The sequence below is a fragment of the Hemicordylus capensis genome, chromosome 5, assembly GCF_027244095.1.
Source record: "Hemicordylus capensis ecotype Gifberg chromosome 5, rHemCap1.1.pri, whole genome shotgun sequence".
Lineage (NCBI taxonomy): Eukaryota > Metazoa > Chordata > Lepidosauria > Squamata > Cordylidae > Hemicordylus > Hemicordylus capensis.
This window is the reverse complement of record NC_069661.1, coordinates 134,877,355-134,891,935: the sequence shown is the minus strand read 5'-3', so window position 1 is coordinate 134,891,935 and position 14,581 is coordinate 134,877,355. Positions and strand designations below refer to the sequence as shown.

General features: G+C 46.5%; 1 protein-coding gene across 2 annotated transcripts in view; it reads right to left on the bottom strand.

The window, feature by feature from the left end:
- SULT4A1 (sulfotransferase family 4A member 1) overlaps positions 1-14,581 on the bottom strand; it is a 60,378-nt gene that overhangs the window by 13,738 nt on the left and 32,059 nt on the right. For both annotated transcript variants that reach the window (XM_053255965.1, XM_053255964.1), the window contains exons 5-6: positions 10,377-10,471; positions 2,550-2,688 (exon numbers count right to left, since the gene is read on the bottom strand). In XM_053255965.1, the coding sequence (XP_053111940.1) occupies positions 2,550-2,688; positions 10,377-10,471 (234 nt within the window). The remainder of the gene's footprint in view (positions 1-2,549; positions 2,689-10,376; positions 10,472-14,581) is intronic.

The window sequence follows — 14,581 nt, the reverse complement described above, 5'->3', positions numbered from 1 at the left end:
GCACTGACCTCTTAGTGCCTTTGTCTCCCAAGTAAGGTTTTCTAAAATACTTTCCACTGGAATTTTCCCGGACGGCAGGCTTGATCGCGGGATTGCGTGACTAATCATTAGTCGCATACAAAATGCACCCCAAAGCTGAAATAATAACTAGTTTAACCCACACAGAGCATCTGCGCACTAGTGCTTGATTGCTCTGCCACAGTACCCGCCACCTCAGAGATCTCTCCACCCTCACCTGAGCCACACTCCTGCTCTTCCTCCTCCATCCCATTGCTTCCACCCCCTCACCCCTCTTGGTCACTCCTCCATCCCTTTACTCCAACCCCCTCACCCCTCTTGGTCGCAGCTGCAGCACTGTGGTTCCTATTGGCCAAGCTGCAGACCCCTATCCCCAGAGACCGCCCCACCTGCACCCTCACCCCACTCCTGCTCCTCCCCATAGGAGCAGCAGCAGCGGTTGACCAGGCCCTTCCTCGCTACCGCCGCCACCTCCATAGGCACTAACTATATAAAAGGATAGTGGGCAGGAGTCTGCGAAGAGAGGGGTCGTGAGGGAACAAAGAGCCCCTTCAGGAGGAGACTGTCATTGTGTGAATTAGATGAGGAAACAAGATGAACAAGATCTGTTAACTCAGGAAGGACGAAAGAAAGAAAGAAAAAAGGAGGGAGTGGAAGAAAGACAGAGGGGAAGAGTGAGTGGAAGAGAGAGAGAGAGCCCCTGGTGGCGCAGTGGTAAAACTGCCACCCTGTAACCAGAAGGTTGCAAGTTTGATCCTGACCAGGGGCTCAAGGTTGACTCAGCCTTCCATCCTTCCGAGGTCGGTAAAATGAGTACCCAGAATGTTTGGGGGCAATATGCTAAATCATTGTAAACCGCTTAGAGAGCTTCCAGCTATAGAGCGGTATATAAATGTAAGTGCTATTGCTAAAAGGGAGGGGAAAAGAGAAAGAAGGAAGGGTGAGGGATGGGCCTGAGCCTGTTGGCGGCCTGAGGGGAACAAGTGACTATCGCAATGCCTATTGGCAGCAAGGAAGGGCCCAGTCAACCACTGCTGCTGTTTGGGGCTACCGAGGCCATTGGTGGAGGGAGGCAGATATGCAAGGGATGGGCCCAGGCCTGTTAGAGGCCTGAGAGGAATGCTTGCCACACTTTGCCTTGGTCTTTGAGACTCAAATCAAGATGGGGAGGATGGAGTGTCTGGTACCAGCAAAGATGTCCCATGTTGTTCTGGTGCTTGTCATGTGACTCTAACATCTTCTATAGTCTCTTCTCTATTTTGAGCATTCTCTAAATCTATATTCCCTGACAGAAGAGAGGCAAGCTTCCTAAGAGGAGCATCTGATAACCTTTCTCCCTGAGCTTAGGACAAACTCTGGATGGTACTGCCATCAGTCTTTACTGGAGTGCACCATAAAATCTCCTTTCTAGAGTCAGGATGAGAATGATGAAGGGTGCTAGAAGAGGGCCAACTCACAGGATAATTCCTCTAGCAATACATATGCTTCCTAAGACAACCAGCTTTTCCCAGATGCCACATTAAGAAAAGTAACTTGCAGGAATAAAGCATGCCATGCCCTGATACACTTCACTGCTGTGTAATTAGACTGTTCAGAAATGTAGACTGAATGGGAATTGTGGAAAGCAAGGACAGTTTTCCTGTCAGCTTTCTTACAGTGGGGGATGAGCAGGAGAACACTGTCTACTGTGAAGTAGTTTTGGATTAACAACAAGATGGAAGTTTTTAAAACCCCAAATTTTGCATTGTTGTTTTTTCTAATAACTTAACTAGAGACAAATAACTTAGCTAGAGACAGCTGCTAAAAATGGCATAAAACCATTGTTAGCCATGTTGCACACATTCTACCAGAAATGAGAGCATAGTGAGTATTGTTTTTGCAGGATTTTGTGGGAAAATGTGAACAGTGATGTTGGTGGCAGTTCTATATGTTTAAAGAGAGAATCGTTTCACTCATGGAGTGCAAGGTGTGGAAGATGAAATTTTAAAAGCAAAAAGCTTGCAAAGATGAAGAGAGCTGAACCTCTCCCCACCCATGGCTTACCTCTCTGCAGCCCTTCCAACCAGGCACTTTTGTCCCAGCCAGGGCTCCACATACTGAAAGTGACTGTAACTCAAAGCCAGATTACCTTGAGTTTATCTACACAATCAGAAGAAACACATGGTACATATTTTCATGGTTCACAAGTTTAAATGTGTCCCAATGCGAAAAAAAACAAGAGCAGAAAAATCTGCTTGTGGAAAGTGAGCATGATACAGAATCATCTTGACACATTCATAATCAGGGAATTTTTTATGCCGAGGAGCATTCAAATATGCAGCCCCCTCCCCCATCTGCAAGAGTTGCACTACATGCTTCTGAGCTGGTAGATTGGCCTTTGTCTCCAGAGTAACCATCTGAGGGTTGTAACACTTCCATCACATCCTCCATATCTGGAAAACATTATCACTGATTGCCCAAAGACCCATGAGGTTTACATTTCCTTCATTTGGTATTTACAAATGTTTGGGATATGTTTTGCATACACATACCCCTGCCAATTGGAAGAGCTTCTGCATTGCAGCACTGGTCGATGAGCTGGTGACAATGTTCCACCATGGATTCTAACTGTGCTTTGTCATAAGAGACACCCAGGAATCTCGCCAGTTGTTCAACCATAGTTGCAAGGTCCTGTGAAAAAAGATTGGGTATATGTGCATATAAAAAGAGAGACAGAGAGAGGGGGAAAGTTAGAAAGAGCAAAGAGTCAACACTTTGTTTACAGGGTTGAGAGTAGCAGCTTCAGACTAATATTCTGAACTTGTTTTTTTGTTTCCTAATTCAGGTGGTTGAATGGCAGAAGTTACCAGATTTAGAATTTCTTGCAAATAGCCTGTAATTAGATAGCCAGTGCAGCAGAACAATAACAAACTAGCTTATAGATGCCTTGATCAGGCTAGGCATCTGCACAAAGTAGAAATACATGTGTGGATCCCACCACTAAAAAGCCCCAGTCATCAGCCAATGCTGTATGCACAACCATACTCACATCAGCAATAGCACTGGTCATCTGTTTGAGGCTGGAAGGAGAAGCAAGGGGATTTAGTGCCTCCATAGACCCCAAACAAATGATAGTGCTGTCACCAATAATCTGAGCAGGGGGCTCCATGCACACAGCTCTGGTTTCTGAATAGTACTTTGAAATGGTGGGAACTGCATGCACGACGGTTCACTGCCATATGTGAGTAAAGCTAGATCTGAGTCAAACATTATGGCCAAGTTCAGTCGAAACAGGAAACCAGAAGTCCTCCGGTTTCCACACTCAGCAAACTAGAGGTAAGGGCAAAAAAGGGACTTGTGGATCCCCTTGCCAAACTGAACCTTCGGTCAGAGTCAGGGGCAGAGCCACCATTGGGTAAACAGGTTCAAGGAACCCAAGCTGCCATCCCCAGGGGCCCCAGACACATCCCCCGTGTTTGATGTCAGACGCGGGTGGGCATTATTTTGCTCCCAAACGGGGCCGTGCAGCCCTGTTTGCGACCAAAATCAGCCCACACTGCATTGGCAGCATGGCCAGAGTGACTCTACCTGCCCTTTAAAGGCAGGGAGAGCTGCTCCTGGCCTCGCTGCCAATGCAGCATGGCCAATCTCCCTCCCAAATGGGGCAACACAGCCCTGTTTGCGAGGGAGATTGGCCCGTGCTGCGTTGGCAGCATGGCCGGAACAGTTCTCCCTGCCTTTAAAGGCAGGGAGAGTTGCTCTGGCCCACACTGCCCAATGCAGCGTGGGCCGATCTCCCTTCCAAATGGGGCCGTGTGGCCCCATTAGGGAGAGACACCATGCTCTGTGCCTGACATCCGACTTGGGGGCGTGGCTAGCTGGCACCCTGCATCTGACATCAGATGTGGGGGGCGGGGCCAGGGGGCCTCCATGGCGGCCAAACATGGGCCACTGCCGGCCTCCCTCCATGCCTGGTCAGAGTGGAATTTTGCTGCCCCTGTTTTGCAGTGCTAGCGCTAAATTCAAATGTTGACACTGTAGTTTGGGCCTGACAGGACCCAAGGGAGGGAGGAAGCTCTTCCTTCACCCCAGCCTGATTGGGTCTGCACAGCCAGCTCCCCTGCCTTTCTGCAGTCTCACTGGCTGCTGAGAGGCCCCTCTCCCCTATGTTCGAACACAGATGGGAGAGAGTGGGGAGGAGGGTGTGTGGAAATGCGGGTCCATTGGTACATCTGAACCCAGTCTATGGGTTGGTTCAGATGTCATGTGGAACCTCAGTTAAGTTCAACTAAGGTTTACACAATAAACTGAGAGGCTATTCTCGTGATGGGTGGGGGGGAACTGAGCTAAGGGAACCCAGCTCGGTTTTCCCCCATTGTGAGAACCACTGGGCTCGCGGGTGAGCCCAGTGGTTCAACAGTAGATAGCCCGCCTAAGAACCCCTCCCCTTAAACAAGGTTAGCAGAGCGCTCCACTAACCCCGTTTTACTGATTGTGAGTCACCATGGCGCGACTCCACGCTGTGGTGACTCACGAATAGACCCCTGACTGGGCGGCAACAGAAAGCCTCCCAGCCTCAGGGGTCTCCTCAGAATGTCCCGCACACTCACACAGGACATCCTGGGACTTCCGGGGGCTGAGCGCTTACTTAGCCCTTACCGGCTCCATGACAGAGCCGGTAGTCGTGTGGGTGGCCGATCCGTCCACCCAGGGCAAGCTCCCTGCTCACCTGGAGGGAAAATGGGCTAAGCCCGTTCTCCCTGCAGAATGATGCTCTGCAGAATGGAAGCTCTACAGAATGGAGCCTCTGAGAATGGTGCTGCCAATCATCACCAATCTCAGCTTGTTTCTCTTAGCCATGGTTTGTAAGTCGCCTACCCCCTCTCTTCATCTCCCATGAAGGGTCAATATGGAATCCCAGGCTGCCTTGCTCTGCCCTGCTCCTGACAAGCCCTCACTCCATCATACACTTCCCAAACATTGGTCTGAATTTCAAAGGGGGCAAGCTCGCCTAGAATTAGCTCCTTTGGCTCTTTCTGCCCACTTTCAGAGTTGTCTGGATGCTCTCAGCTCTCTACAGAAAATAAAGGAATGGATAAAGCACTAATCTTCCCATCTCCCAGCGGCAGTCTTGCACCAGCAGCATTAATCATTTCCTTCCCACTTCTAGACAAGCAGAAAGCAGTGCTAATGTCTATTGCAAGAGATGAGAAACACTGAAAAAAGTCAGAAGGGGAAGTGAACTAACAGAAGAACAGGATTAACTATGAATCAGTGAATCAAAACTAGTGAACTATGAATCTGAGTTTAAATGGTGGGAAGGAATATGCAAAAAAGGGGGGTGGGGGGAGTGTTTTTAGAAGGCAGAAGAACAACAACCTGACAGTAATTGCATACTGGTAGACTGTCTGGCAGGCCACACAGAAAAGATAGAGTAATGGGGTGCAAGTAGAAGCAAGAAAATGTTCTATGGATGCATTGTTACTAAAAGGACTACTGTGAAGTGTTAGAGCTTTGGGAGGGAAAGGGAAAGCATAGCTGGAAAGTTGTGCTACATGGTGGCTGTTGAGCCATGAATGAGCATACTTTATGTTCTTTTGGATTTTGTCAGCGGTGTACTTCCAAGCTAAGCAAAACGTCTATGGTGTTCCCTTCTGCAAACACCTCACAAGTCTCCATTTGTAAGGTGAAGCACTCCCACTGGGCTATCCATCAAAAAATTTACCCCCACATGGGTATTTAAGCTTAACTCTTACAAGAAAACAACAGAATACAAGAGATAAGGTAGAGAAAGTCTGGGTTAGGAAAGGGATTTCAGCACAGCCTGTGCTAAATTATTGTCCCTGTGTCAATGAGCTGCTGCTGGACTCAGTTCTTGTGGGAATGAAGGTGGGAGGGCAGGGTAGTCTTTAGTTATCTCTGCTAAAAGCCTCTCAATTTAAAATGAAAGGTGAATCTTGTCAGCAACTTTGTTTCTAGGAAAAGAGTGAAAAGATTATGCAAGAAGTTGCTAGGCAGACTAGAGGAAACTTCAAACTGATACCAGTGAGAGATGCTTGCGGCCTAGAGCAGCCATATTTCATGGTTGCTCTGGACTACCATCTTTATGAGTGGCAGCTCTTAATGGGAGGAATCAAAGAAACAAACCACAATTTATTGGGGGGGGGGGTGTTCAGATATTATGCGAAATTAAGGTTAGGCTTAATTTTGGTACACAAATCAACTTCAAATCTAGAGTTCAAGATCTTGGTTAGATGAACCAGACTGGGTGCCATGGTGTGGGTTCATATGATAAAAGCAGCATAGCTTACATGAAGTCAACCAAGGTTCTGTGTGACATCTGAACTGATTCTATGTGCTTGCTTTAAATACTGGTTTACTACCAACCAAGAGTCTTAAAGTGTAGCATTGTAAAGCTATGACTTGGAGCTAAAGTCCAGGTCAGTTTTGTTAGAGGAAGGCCTCTTCTGCTCATAGAAGGACCATTTCCAGCTTCTGGCCCACTGGAGTTTATATGCTACAGTCTATATCAGGGGTGCACAACTCCAATGCCTCAGTGGGCCAGAACCAACCATGAATTAGTGTGTAGGGGCTGAGTTCCATTTTCAGTGCATTATTATATTCAAATTAGTTAACAATAGTAATGAACGCAAGTGTTAGCTACTTCAACTTCAAATCTAGAGTTCAAGATCTTGGGGGATTCACCTACTTGTGAATCCCCCCACCCCCACCCCCACCCAATTTTAACCAATGATAGTGGCTGGAAAATAGGCCCTGTCTCTGCTCAATCAGTGTTGTTACTTTCAGCCTCCAATCCTAGGCATCCTTACTTGGGAGTAAGTCTTACCGAGTACACTGTGGGGTGTAAACATGTTTTCTGAGTAAACATGTATAGGATGGTGTTGTAAGGCAATTTCCAGAGAGGATGCCCCCTGCCTTGGAGAAAGGAACAAGAGTATGGCTCCAACTGTTGCTGCAGAATATGGGGGCCTGCAAAAAAGTCCCAGAGGGCCAAATCCAGCCTTCGGCCCTCATGTTGTACAGGCCTAGTCTATATCTTCCTTATTTGGCATATTTAGTGCCAACCCAGCTACACTTTGGATCCCACAGAGTTAAGCAATTACAGGCCTGTCTCCAACCTTCCATAGCTGTGCAAGGTGATTGAGAGGGTGGTGGCCTCCCAGCTCCAGGCGGTCTTGGAAGAAACTGATCATCTAGACCAGGGATTCTCAAAATTGGGTCCTCAGGTGTTATTGGACTTCAACTCCCATAATCCCCAGCCTCAGTGGCCTTTGGTTGGGGATTATGGGAGTTGAAGTCCAATAACACCTGAGGACCCAAGTTTGAGAATCACTGATCTAGACCCATTTCAAACTGGCTTTCGGGTGGGCTATGGGGTGGACACTGCCTTGTTCGGCCTGATGGATTATCTCCAATTGGGAATTGACAGAGGGAGTGTGACTCTGTTGGTCCTTTTGGATCTCTTGGTGGCTTTCGATACTATTGTTCATAGTATCTTTCTGGAATGTCTGAAGGGACTGAGGGTGGGAGGCACTGCTTTGCAGTGATTCCGCTCCTACCTCACGGGCAGATTCCAGATAGTGTCCCTTGGAGACTGTTGTTCTTCAAAATCTGAACTTCCTATAGTGTCCCTCGGGGCTCCATATCGTCTCTGATGTTGTTTAATATCTACATGAAACCGCTGGGAGAGATCATCAGGAGATTTGGTGCAGGGTGCTATCAATATGCTGATGACACACAAATCTATTTGTCCATGTCAACATCATTGGGAGAAGGCATAACCTCCCTAAATGCCTGCCTGTGCTTTTTATCAGCTTTGGCTGATACGCTAACTGCATCCGTTTCTTGAGATTAACAACCTCAAAACAGTGGTTGTTTTGAACAGTTGGTTCAGAATGCGGCAGCCAGGTTCGTCTCTGAGTCATCTAGGAAAAGCCATATTATTCCTGTGTTGAACGAACTACACTGGCTGCTGATACGTTTCTGGGCAAAATACAAGGTGCTGGTTATTACCTATAAAGCTCTAAACAGCATAGGCCATGGGTGTAGAACATCTTCTTCGCCATGAGCCCCACCGCCTGTTAAGATCATCTGGAGAGGTTCGTCTGCGGTTGCCGCCAACAAATTTAGCAGCTACTCGGGAGCAGGCCTTCTCCGTTGCTGCCCCTGGACTTTGGAATGTGCTCCCTATTGAAATAAGAGCCTCCCCATCTCTGGTAACTTTTTAAAAGACACTGAAGACACATTTATTCACCCAGGCTTTTAATTAGGTTTATAGGTTTTAATATTTTTAATATTGGGTTTTAAATATTTTCAATGATTTTAATTAATTGATTTGATGTTTTCAATGATTTTAATTGTAAACTGCCCAGAGACACAAGTTTTGGGTGGTATAGAAACGTTATTAACAACAACGGAATTGCACTGCGAGAAATCTCCCACTAACACATTTGCAAGAGTGCACAGAAAAGCACTAAGTCATTTTCTCTTTCTGCTCATGGTTCTTTGGATCCAAGCCGATTTTGCTTTATTTCATACATTAGTTTTTATAAATTGGTCCTAAGGCAAATGTATGTTGGACTAGGACCAGGGACGCAAATTCAAATCCCCATTCAGATATGAAACTCACTGGGTGACACTGGGCCAGTCACATATCTCTCAGCCTAACCTGCCTCACAGGGTTGTTGTGAGGATAAATATTGGCTCCATTCGGCTCCTTGGAGGAAGAATGGGATATACAGGGCAACCTTGTTACCCACGGATCCAACATGGGCAGTTTTGTGTATCCATGGTCAGGGAACTGACACCCGACCTTGGCATACACACGAAAAAAGGGTGGGGAAGGGGTTAAATCCATGTATCAGGGATATTTTGTCAAATATCCACCATTTTGTCAAACAGAGCCATTTCGTGGCTTGTTTAGTGTAGAAAACCATTTTTTTCCTTTTTTAAAATTGAAGAATTTGGACTTCTGGAGGGCACTTCTGGATCACTGGAGGCCCGCAGAGTATAGTATGGCACTTTATTTCACCCCTTTTGACCATTTTTTGCTGTTTTCTACAAGCTTTTCAGGCCTCCAGAAACCTAACCCCACAATCCCATAGAGTTAATGACTCTGTATTTGTAGTTTCTGCAGTAACCACTGATAATGGAATCCCTGCAAATACAGAGGAATCCCTGCAAATACATTTACACCTGTAAATAAAAAAATAAAAAAAATAGTGAGGCTATTCTAATCACTGGCTATTCTAATCACTATTCTAATCACACTAAGGGAGCCCAGCCTGGTTTCCAATGATCATCAGAACCACCAGACTCGTGGGCAAGCCTGGTGCTTCCACAGCAGGTAGCCCGCATAACAACCCCTTCCCCTTAAACTAGGTTAACGGAGTGAGTGCTCCGTCAACCTTGTTTTTGCAATCATGTGTCAGCAGCTGCAGCTGACACACTAGGGGTGGCGGGGAGGGGGGACCCCAGACACACTAGCACAATGCCTTCTTGGGGCTCTGGGGGCTGGGGCACCACATGGCAACATTCCCCTACCCCCTTAGCTCCCTGGCGAGCTGCAGCCGAGCGCAGGAGCACCCAAACGAAGCTGCTGCTCGTCTGGGCAGCTGATCTGGCTGCCCAGCAACAAGCGACTGCTCATGTGCAAGGAAAGCAGACTAAGTCCACTCTCCCCGCCGAACCCCATGAGTCTCTACACATTGATCATGTGTAGAGCCTCAACATATCATCATAAGCAGCAGAAGATTAAAATGGAAACACAGCAGAAGCCACTGGAATAATGAAGTGACTTGAGCAGTGAGAAATACTTTGATAAATGTTAGAGGCTAAAAAGCTGCAGTTAAAAGTGAGACAAAACAAAGGCATTGCTGGAAATCAGAGGCCAGAAGGTGATCTATCAAGGATGCTGTCACAATTTCCTCACTAAGCAGGGGGGTGGACTAGAAGACGACCTCCAAGGTTCCTCCCACTCTAACATTTTATTATTCTATGATCTTATTTAAGAATCCAAATTTTAACAAACATATCGCATAGCTGGTCTCTCACATGAGGGAGTTCCACTGTTCCGGCATCACTACTTGAAAAAGCTCTACTCCAAGCATGTTTGTGTTATCCTTTATTTTGTTCATTTGATTAATGTATGGTTTAATAGCTTGCCTCAGTCCAGTCGTAGCTTATAAAAAAATATTGCAAGTCATAAAACATCACCAAACAATAACAGATAAAACAAAAATGAGTGTGCACAGTAAAATCTGTGTGAGCATCCCCAATTCTGGTCAACTCTGCTACAGAGGAAAAGAGGAACATTCCAGAGAAAAGTGGAGGAAATCTTTTTCAATGTTTGGTTTTACCTTGTGCATATCTTCATACTTGAGAAACAGTACATTGGAATCCATGTGATGTTGCCAAAATTCCTGCACGTGCTCAAACCATGAACCATATCCTACTGTAAAAACAGGAAACATGATGACTAATATACAAGGGAAATTATCACTATGAATCAGAGGATGTAAAAATCAATACGTGCGTTTAATTTTGATGGCTTTATCCTAAATATGGTTGATGTATTCTGAACAAAGACCATTACGGAAATGAGGAACATGTACAATCCCTACAAGATAAATATAATTGGAATGAATTTTTCTTGTCTGGCGTGAGAACATTTTTTAAAAAATCAAAAAATCTACATATCCTCTGTCAGAAGACCAGAAACTATACACACAATTTAAAGAATGAAGTCAACTAAATGTGCAAATTTGCTTGTGTTGCATAAACTGCCTCAAGATTTCTGTTTTTTATTAAAGTAGTGTGAGGATTGTAGCACTCCACAGAGCTGTTGTGAGGAAAAACTTAAGTAAGTATTCAGGGCTCCTTGGAGGAAGAGCGGGATAGATAGATAGATAGATAGATAGATAGATAGATAGATAGATAGATAGATAGATAGAATAATTTAGGATCTGGAGGGCCTTTGGGCATAAAGTCAGGCCTCCATTCTCATCTGTCTCTCTCACGCTAAAGAGCTGCTTGCTCCCCAACTCAGTAGACTAGAGGCAAAACCACATCAAGGAATATGTCATACATGTACTATAGAGCATATTAGAGAGGACTGTAATACTGTGAACTTATAACATCCTTCCAAAATGGTTGTCCATCTGTGGAATAAGGCTTCCATCCTTCCATATCTGACCATCTGCCATATCCTTCCATATCTGACCAGAAATAATATTATTGATGAAGCAATCATCTATAAAACATCACCTCAAAGATGAGAAGTAGCCATGTTTTAGCTGCTGTTGAAGGAAGTCAGCCAAAACCCCAATTTCTCTCTACATGACCCCCCATTGTAACCATGATTGGCCTCTGAGCATGGGGACATGATTAGAATGACTGGGTCTTTCTGGTGCCCCAGAGAACTGGCCATAAACAAAAGACAGAGAATACCGCTTTGAGAACTTATTGAAAACCAGTATATAAATATTAGTCGTCGTCGTCATCACCATCATTAATAAGGGTATTGACACAGATTTGGCTTTCCTGCTCTAGACAGGGCTTACATCTGGGAACAATGAGAGTCGCAGATGTATCCAGGGAGCACTGAAAGTCAGCATACCTTCCTCACTTTTCAGAAACTAAAGTACATCCCAAATTGATTTTCTGAGATAGGGCTGTGCAGAACTGGTTTGACCATCAGCGTGGGGAACCAGTTCACCCTATCTCCCTCCCCCTCCCATCTATGACAGGATCCTTGCAAGCTTGCATTTCTTGGATTCCTGTGCTCTGCTTATGGAGGACCAGCATCTTGTAGGACTCTGCCTTTAGTCCCCCAGGAGACAGCCAACTTCTGCTTTTACTTGTGTGCCACAGTGCTTAATAAACGTTTTCCTTGTTTCCGAAGAAACCTGGTCTTGACTACATTACTCTCTTGTGGGTACCCTAACTCTGACCTGCCTTTACCCACACCAACTATCCACAATGTATTATGACTGTTTGCACATTTGCACCCAATTCTAGTTAATTTGCCCACATAATTTAAAAGCATAATTATAGAATGTGATAACAGTCACATGTCTAAGCAAATGTGGTAACACTGTATGATTAGCAAATGCACATGACAGTCCTATCTTTGACTCATCTGGGGCTAAATTTTATCTCCTCTGCCTTACTCTTTCTCCTCATGCAATTTCAGGGTTTTCAATTAATTCATTTTTCTTTATTTACTCATCGGAATCCCATGGGTACTCAGACATACACATCAACTCCTGTGTATGAAGAAGTTAATTCCAATGGAGGGACTGATCTGTGCACACATTCTTCTGTGTATGCAGATAAAGGCTCTTTACTGAAATGAATGAATTGTCCTAAGCAGAAGAACTCTAGGAAGAGCTTCACACAAACAGTATGAAGCGCCGAGAGCAGGTTTGTGGGGAGAGCAGCTCTGACATACCCTCACTGCAGACTATCACTTACCTGTCACTGGGCAGGCGGATCACTCGCCCAGACAAGTGGTGGCTCTCCTGCTGGCTGCCCACACCTCGCCATGCCTCGCCTGGCAACTCCAGGGGTTCGGTGAAAGAAAACACAACTGTGCAGCACACTCCCCACCCCGGAGCCCCAGTAATTCACTGCACAAGTGAATAGTGATGTGCCCGGACCGGTCCAGAGGCCATTCTACAGGCCTCCGGACTGGTCCGGACATGGGTGGTTCGGGGTTCAGATGGATTGGGGTGAGGTTCCTTTAAGGGCGGGAGAGAGTTTACTTACCCCTCCCACCGCTTCCCCCGCTCCGGCGCATATATTCTCGTTAGTAATCGGGGCGGCAGGATACCTCCCTGCCGCCCCTTTCCCCACCTGGCTGCAAAAGGCTTCAGGAAGCCTTTTGCACGTGTGCACGTCACACGCGCTTCATGTCTCTGTGACATGCACGCCCGTGGGGCCACACATACGTGCGCACGTCACGGAGACGTGAAGCGCATGCAACGTGCACACACACAAGCTCCGCGGATCCCCTTCCCCCAATGTGCTCACCATGACTACAAGCAGCCATGTCTGACACACAATCCGGAAAATGAGGTTTAAGGGTGTGGCTACATAGGCGGACTTGCCACCCTATAGCCTCTGGGATCACACTCGAGCCTGCTGGTTTTCACAAGTGAGCACTCTTGGCTCCCTTCACCCAGTTTTGCTTGCTCGTGAGACTAGCTTCTAGGAGTCCCAAAAAGCGGTTTCCGGTTAGGGGTTTTTGTGTGTCTGTGTGTATTCCAAAATCTTGATTTTTAAGGCTTTGCTAAGCTTCAAGGGCCTGTTCAGGCTTGGCTTGTTTTGGCCCCATTCAGCCCTGAGGAGGCCAAAGTGGGGTCAATGTGAAGCAAACCGGACCAAACCCTTTAGTCCCTCCAAACATCTCTTCTACCCCACCCCTTACCTCCCCACACCCTAAAACTATTTATTAGAACTGGCACAGGCCAGGAGAAAAGCTTGTTTTCTCCTTCTTCACTCTCCAAGCATTAGAGAGCCTCTTTGAGTGGCTTGACTTTTAAACGAACATATTTTTAACTTTCCCCGTGGAGTCTCGGGAATGACGTGAATGCTCCTGAGCTTTGTAGTCTTTTCGGTCGCAGAAAGGAACATTGGTCTTACCTGTGAAGGGTTCTTTTTCCCTGTAACTGGAGCTCATCAGTATGGGAATCACTGAGAATGCTCAAAACAGGCTGGAAATAATCAAAGGGTAGTTCCTTTCACCAGAGGGCGCCATCCCCCAGTTCTGGGGATGGCATGCCCTCAACTCCTGCCTGTGTCTTCCAGCAGCATCTGGTGGGCCACTGTGCAAAACAGGATGCTGGACTAGATGGGCCTTGGGCCTGATCCAGCAGGGCTGTTCTTATGGGACTGAAGTGAAGAGTGGTGAAGCAGGTTGTGGCCTTGCTAGAAAATACCAACTCAAACACAAAGGTGTCAAGCAACAACTCCTGCAACTAATGAGGAAAAAGGCAGGAAAAAAGGAAGGCAAAGAGACAGAGATGGCAGAATAGAAAAGAACTATAACCCTGGAAAACTGCCACCTCCCCAAAACGAGCTAGCCCTTCCAACTATTTACAAGGATGAATAGTCAGGGTACCCCGAAAAAAACATCTGGGAGGGCCTGATGAGCTCCGGTTACAGGGAAAAAGAACCCTTCACAGGTAAGACCAATGTTCCTTTTCCCCTTGTACTGGAGCTCATCAGTATGGCACATGCCCAAGCAGTATCCCCAAAGGCCAGGGTGGGAGAGGATGTTTTAGACCACCTGTTGTAGAACCCTATGGCCAAAAGCCGCCTGAGAAGAAGCAAATGAGGGACTCTTATAGTGGCGAATAAAGGGAGTGGCCTAGCTCCACGTTGCTGCCCTGCAAATATCCACCAGCGGAGCTTGGGTAGAGAAAGCTGCGGATGCCACAGTGTTACGGGTGGAGTGGGCTATAATACCTGCCTGTGGGGGCAAGTTCTGAGACTCATATGTGAGTTTAATGCACACTCTAATCCAGGCCACCAAAGAGGATTTTGACACCTTCTGGCCTAG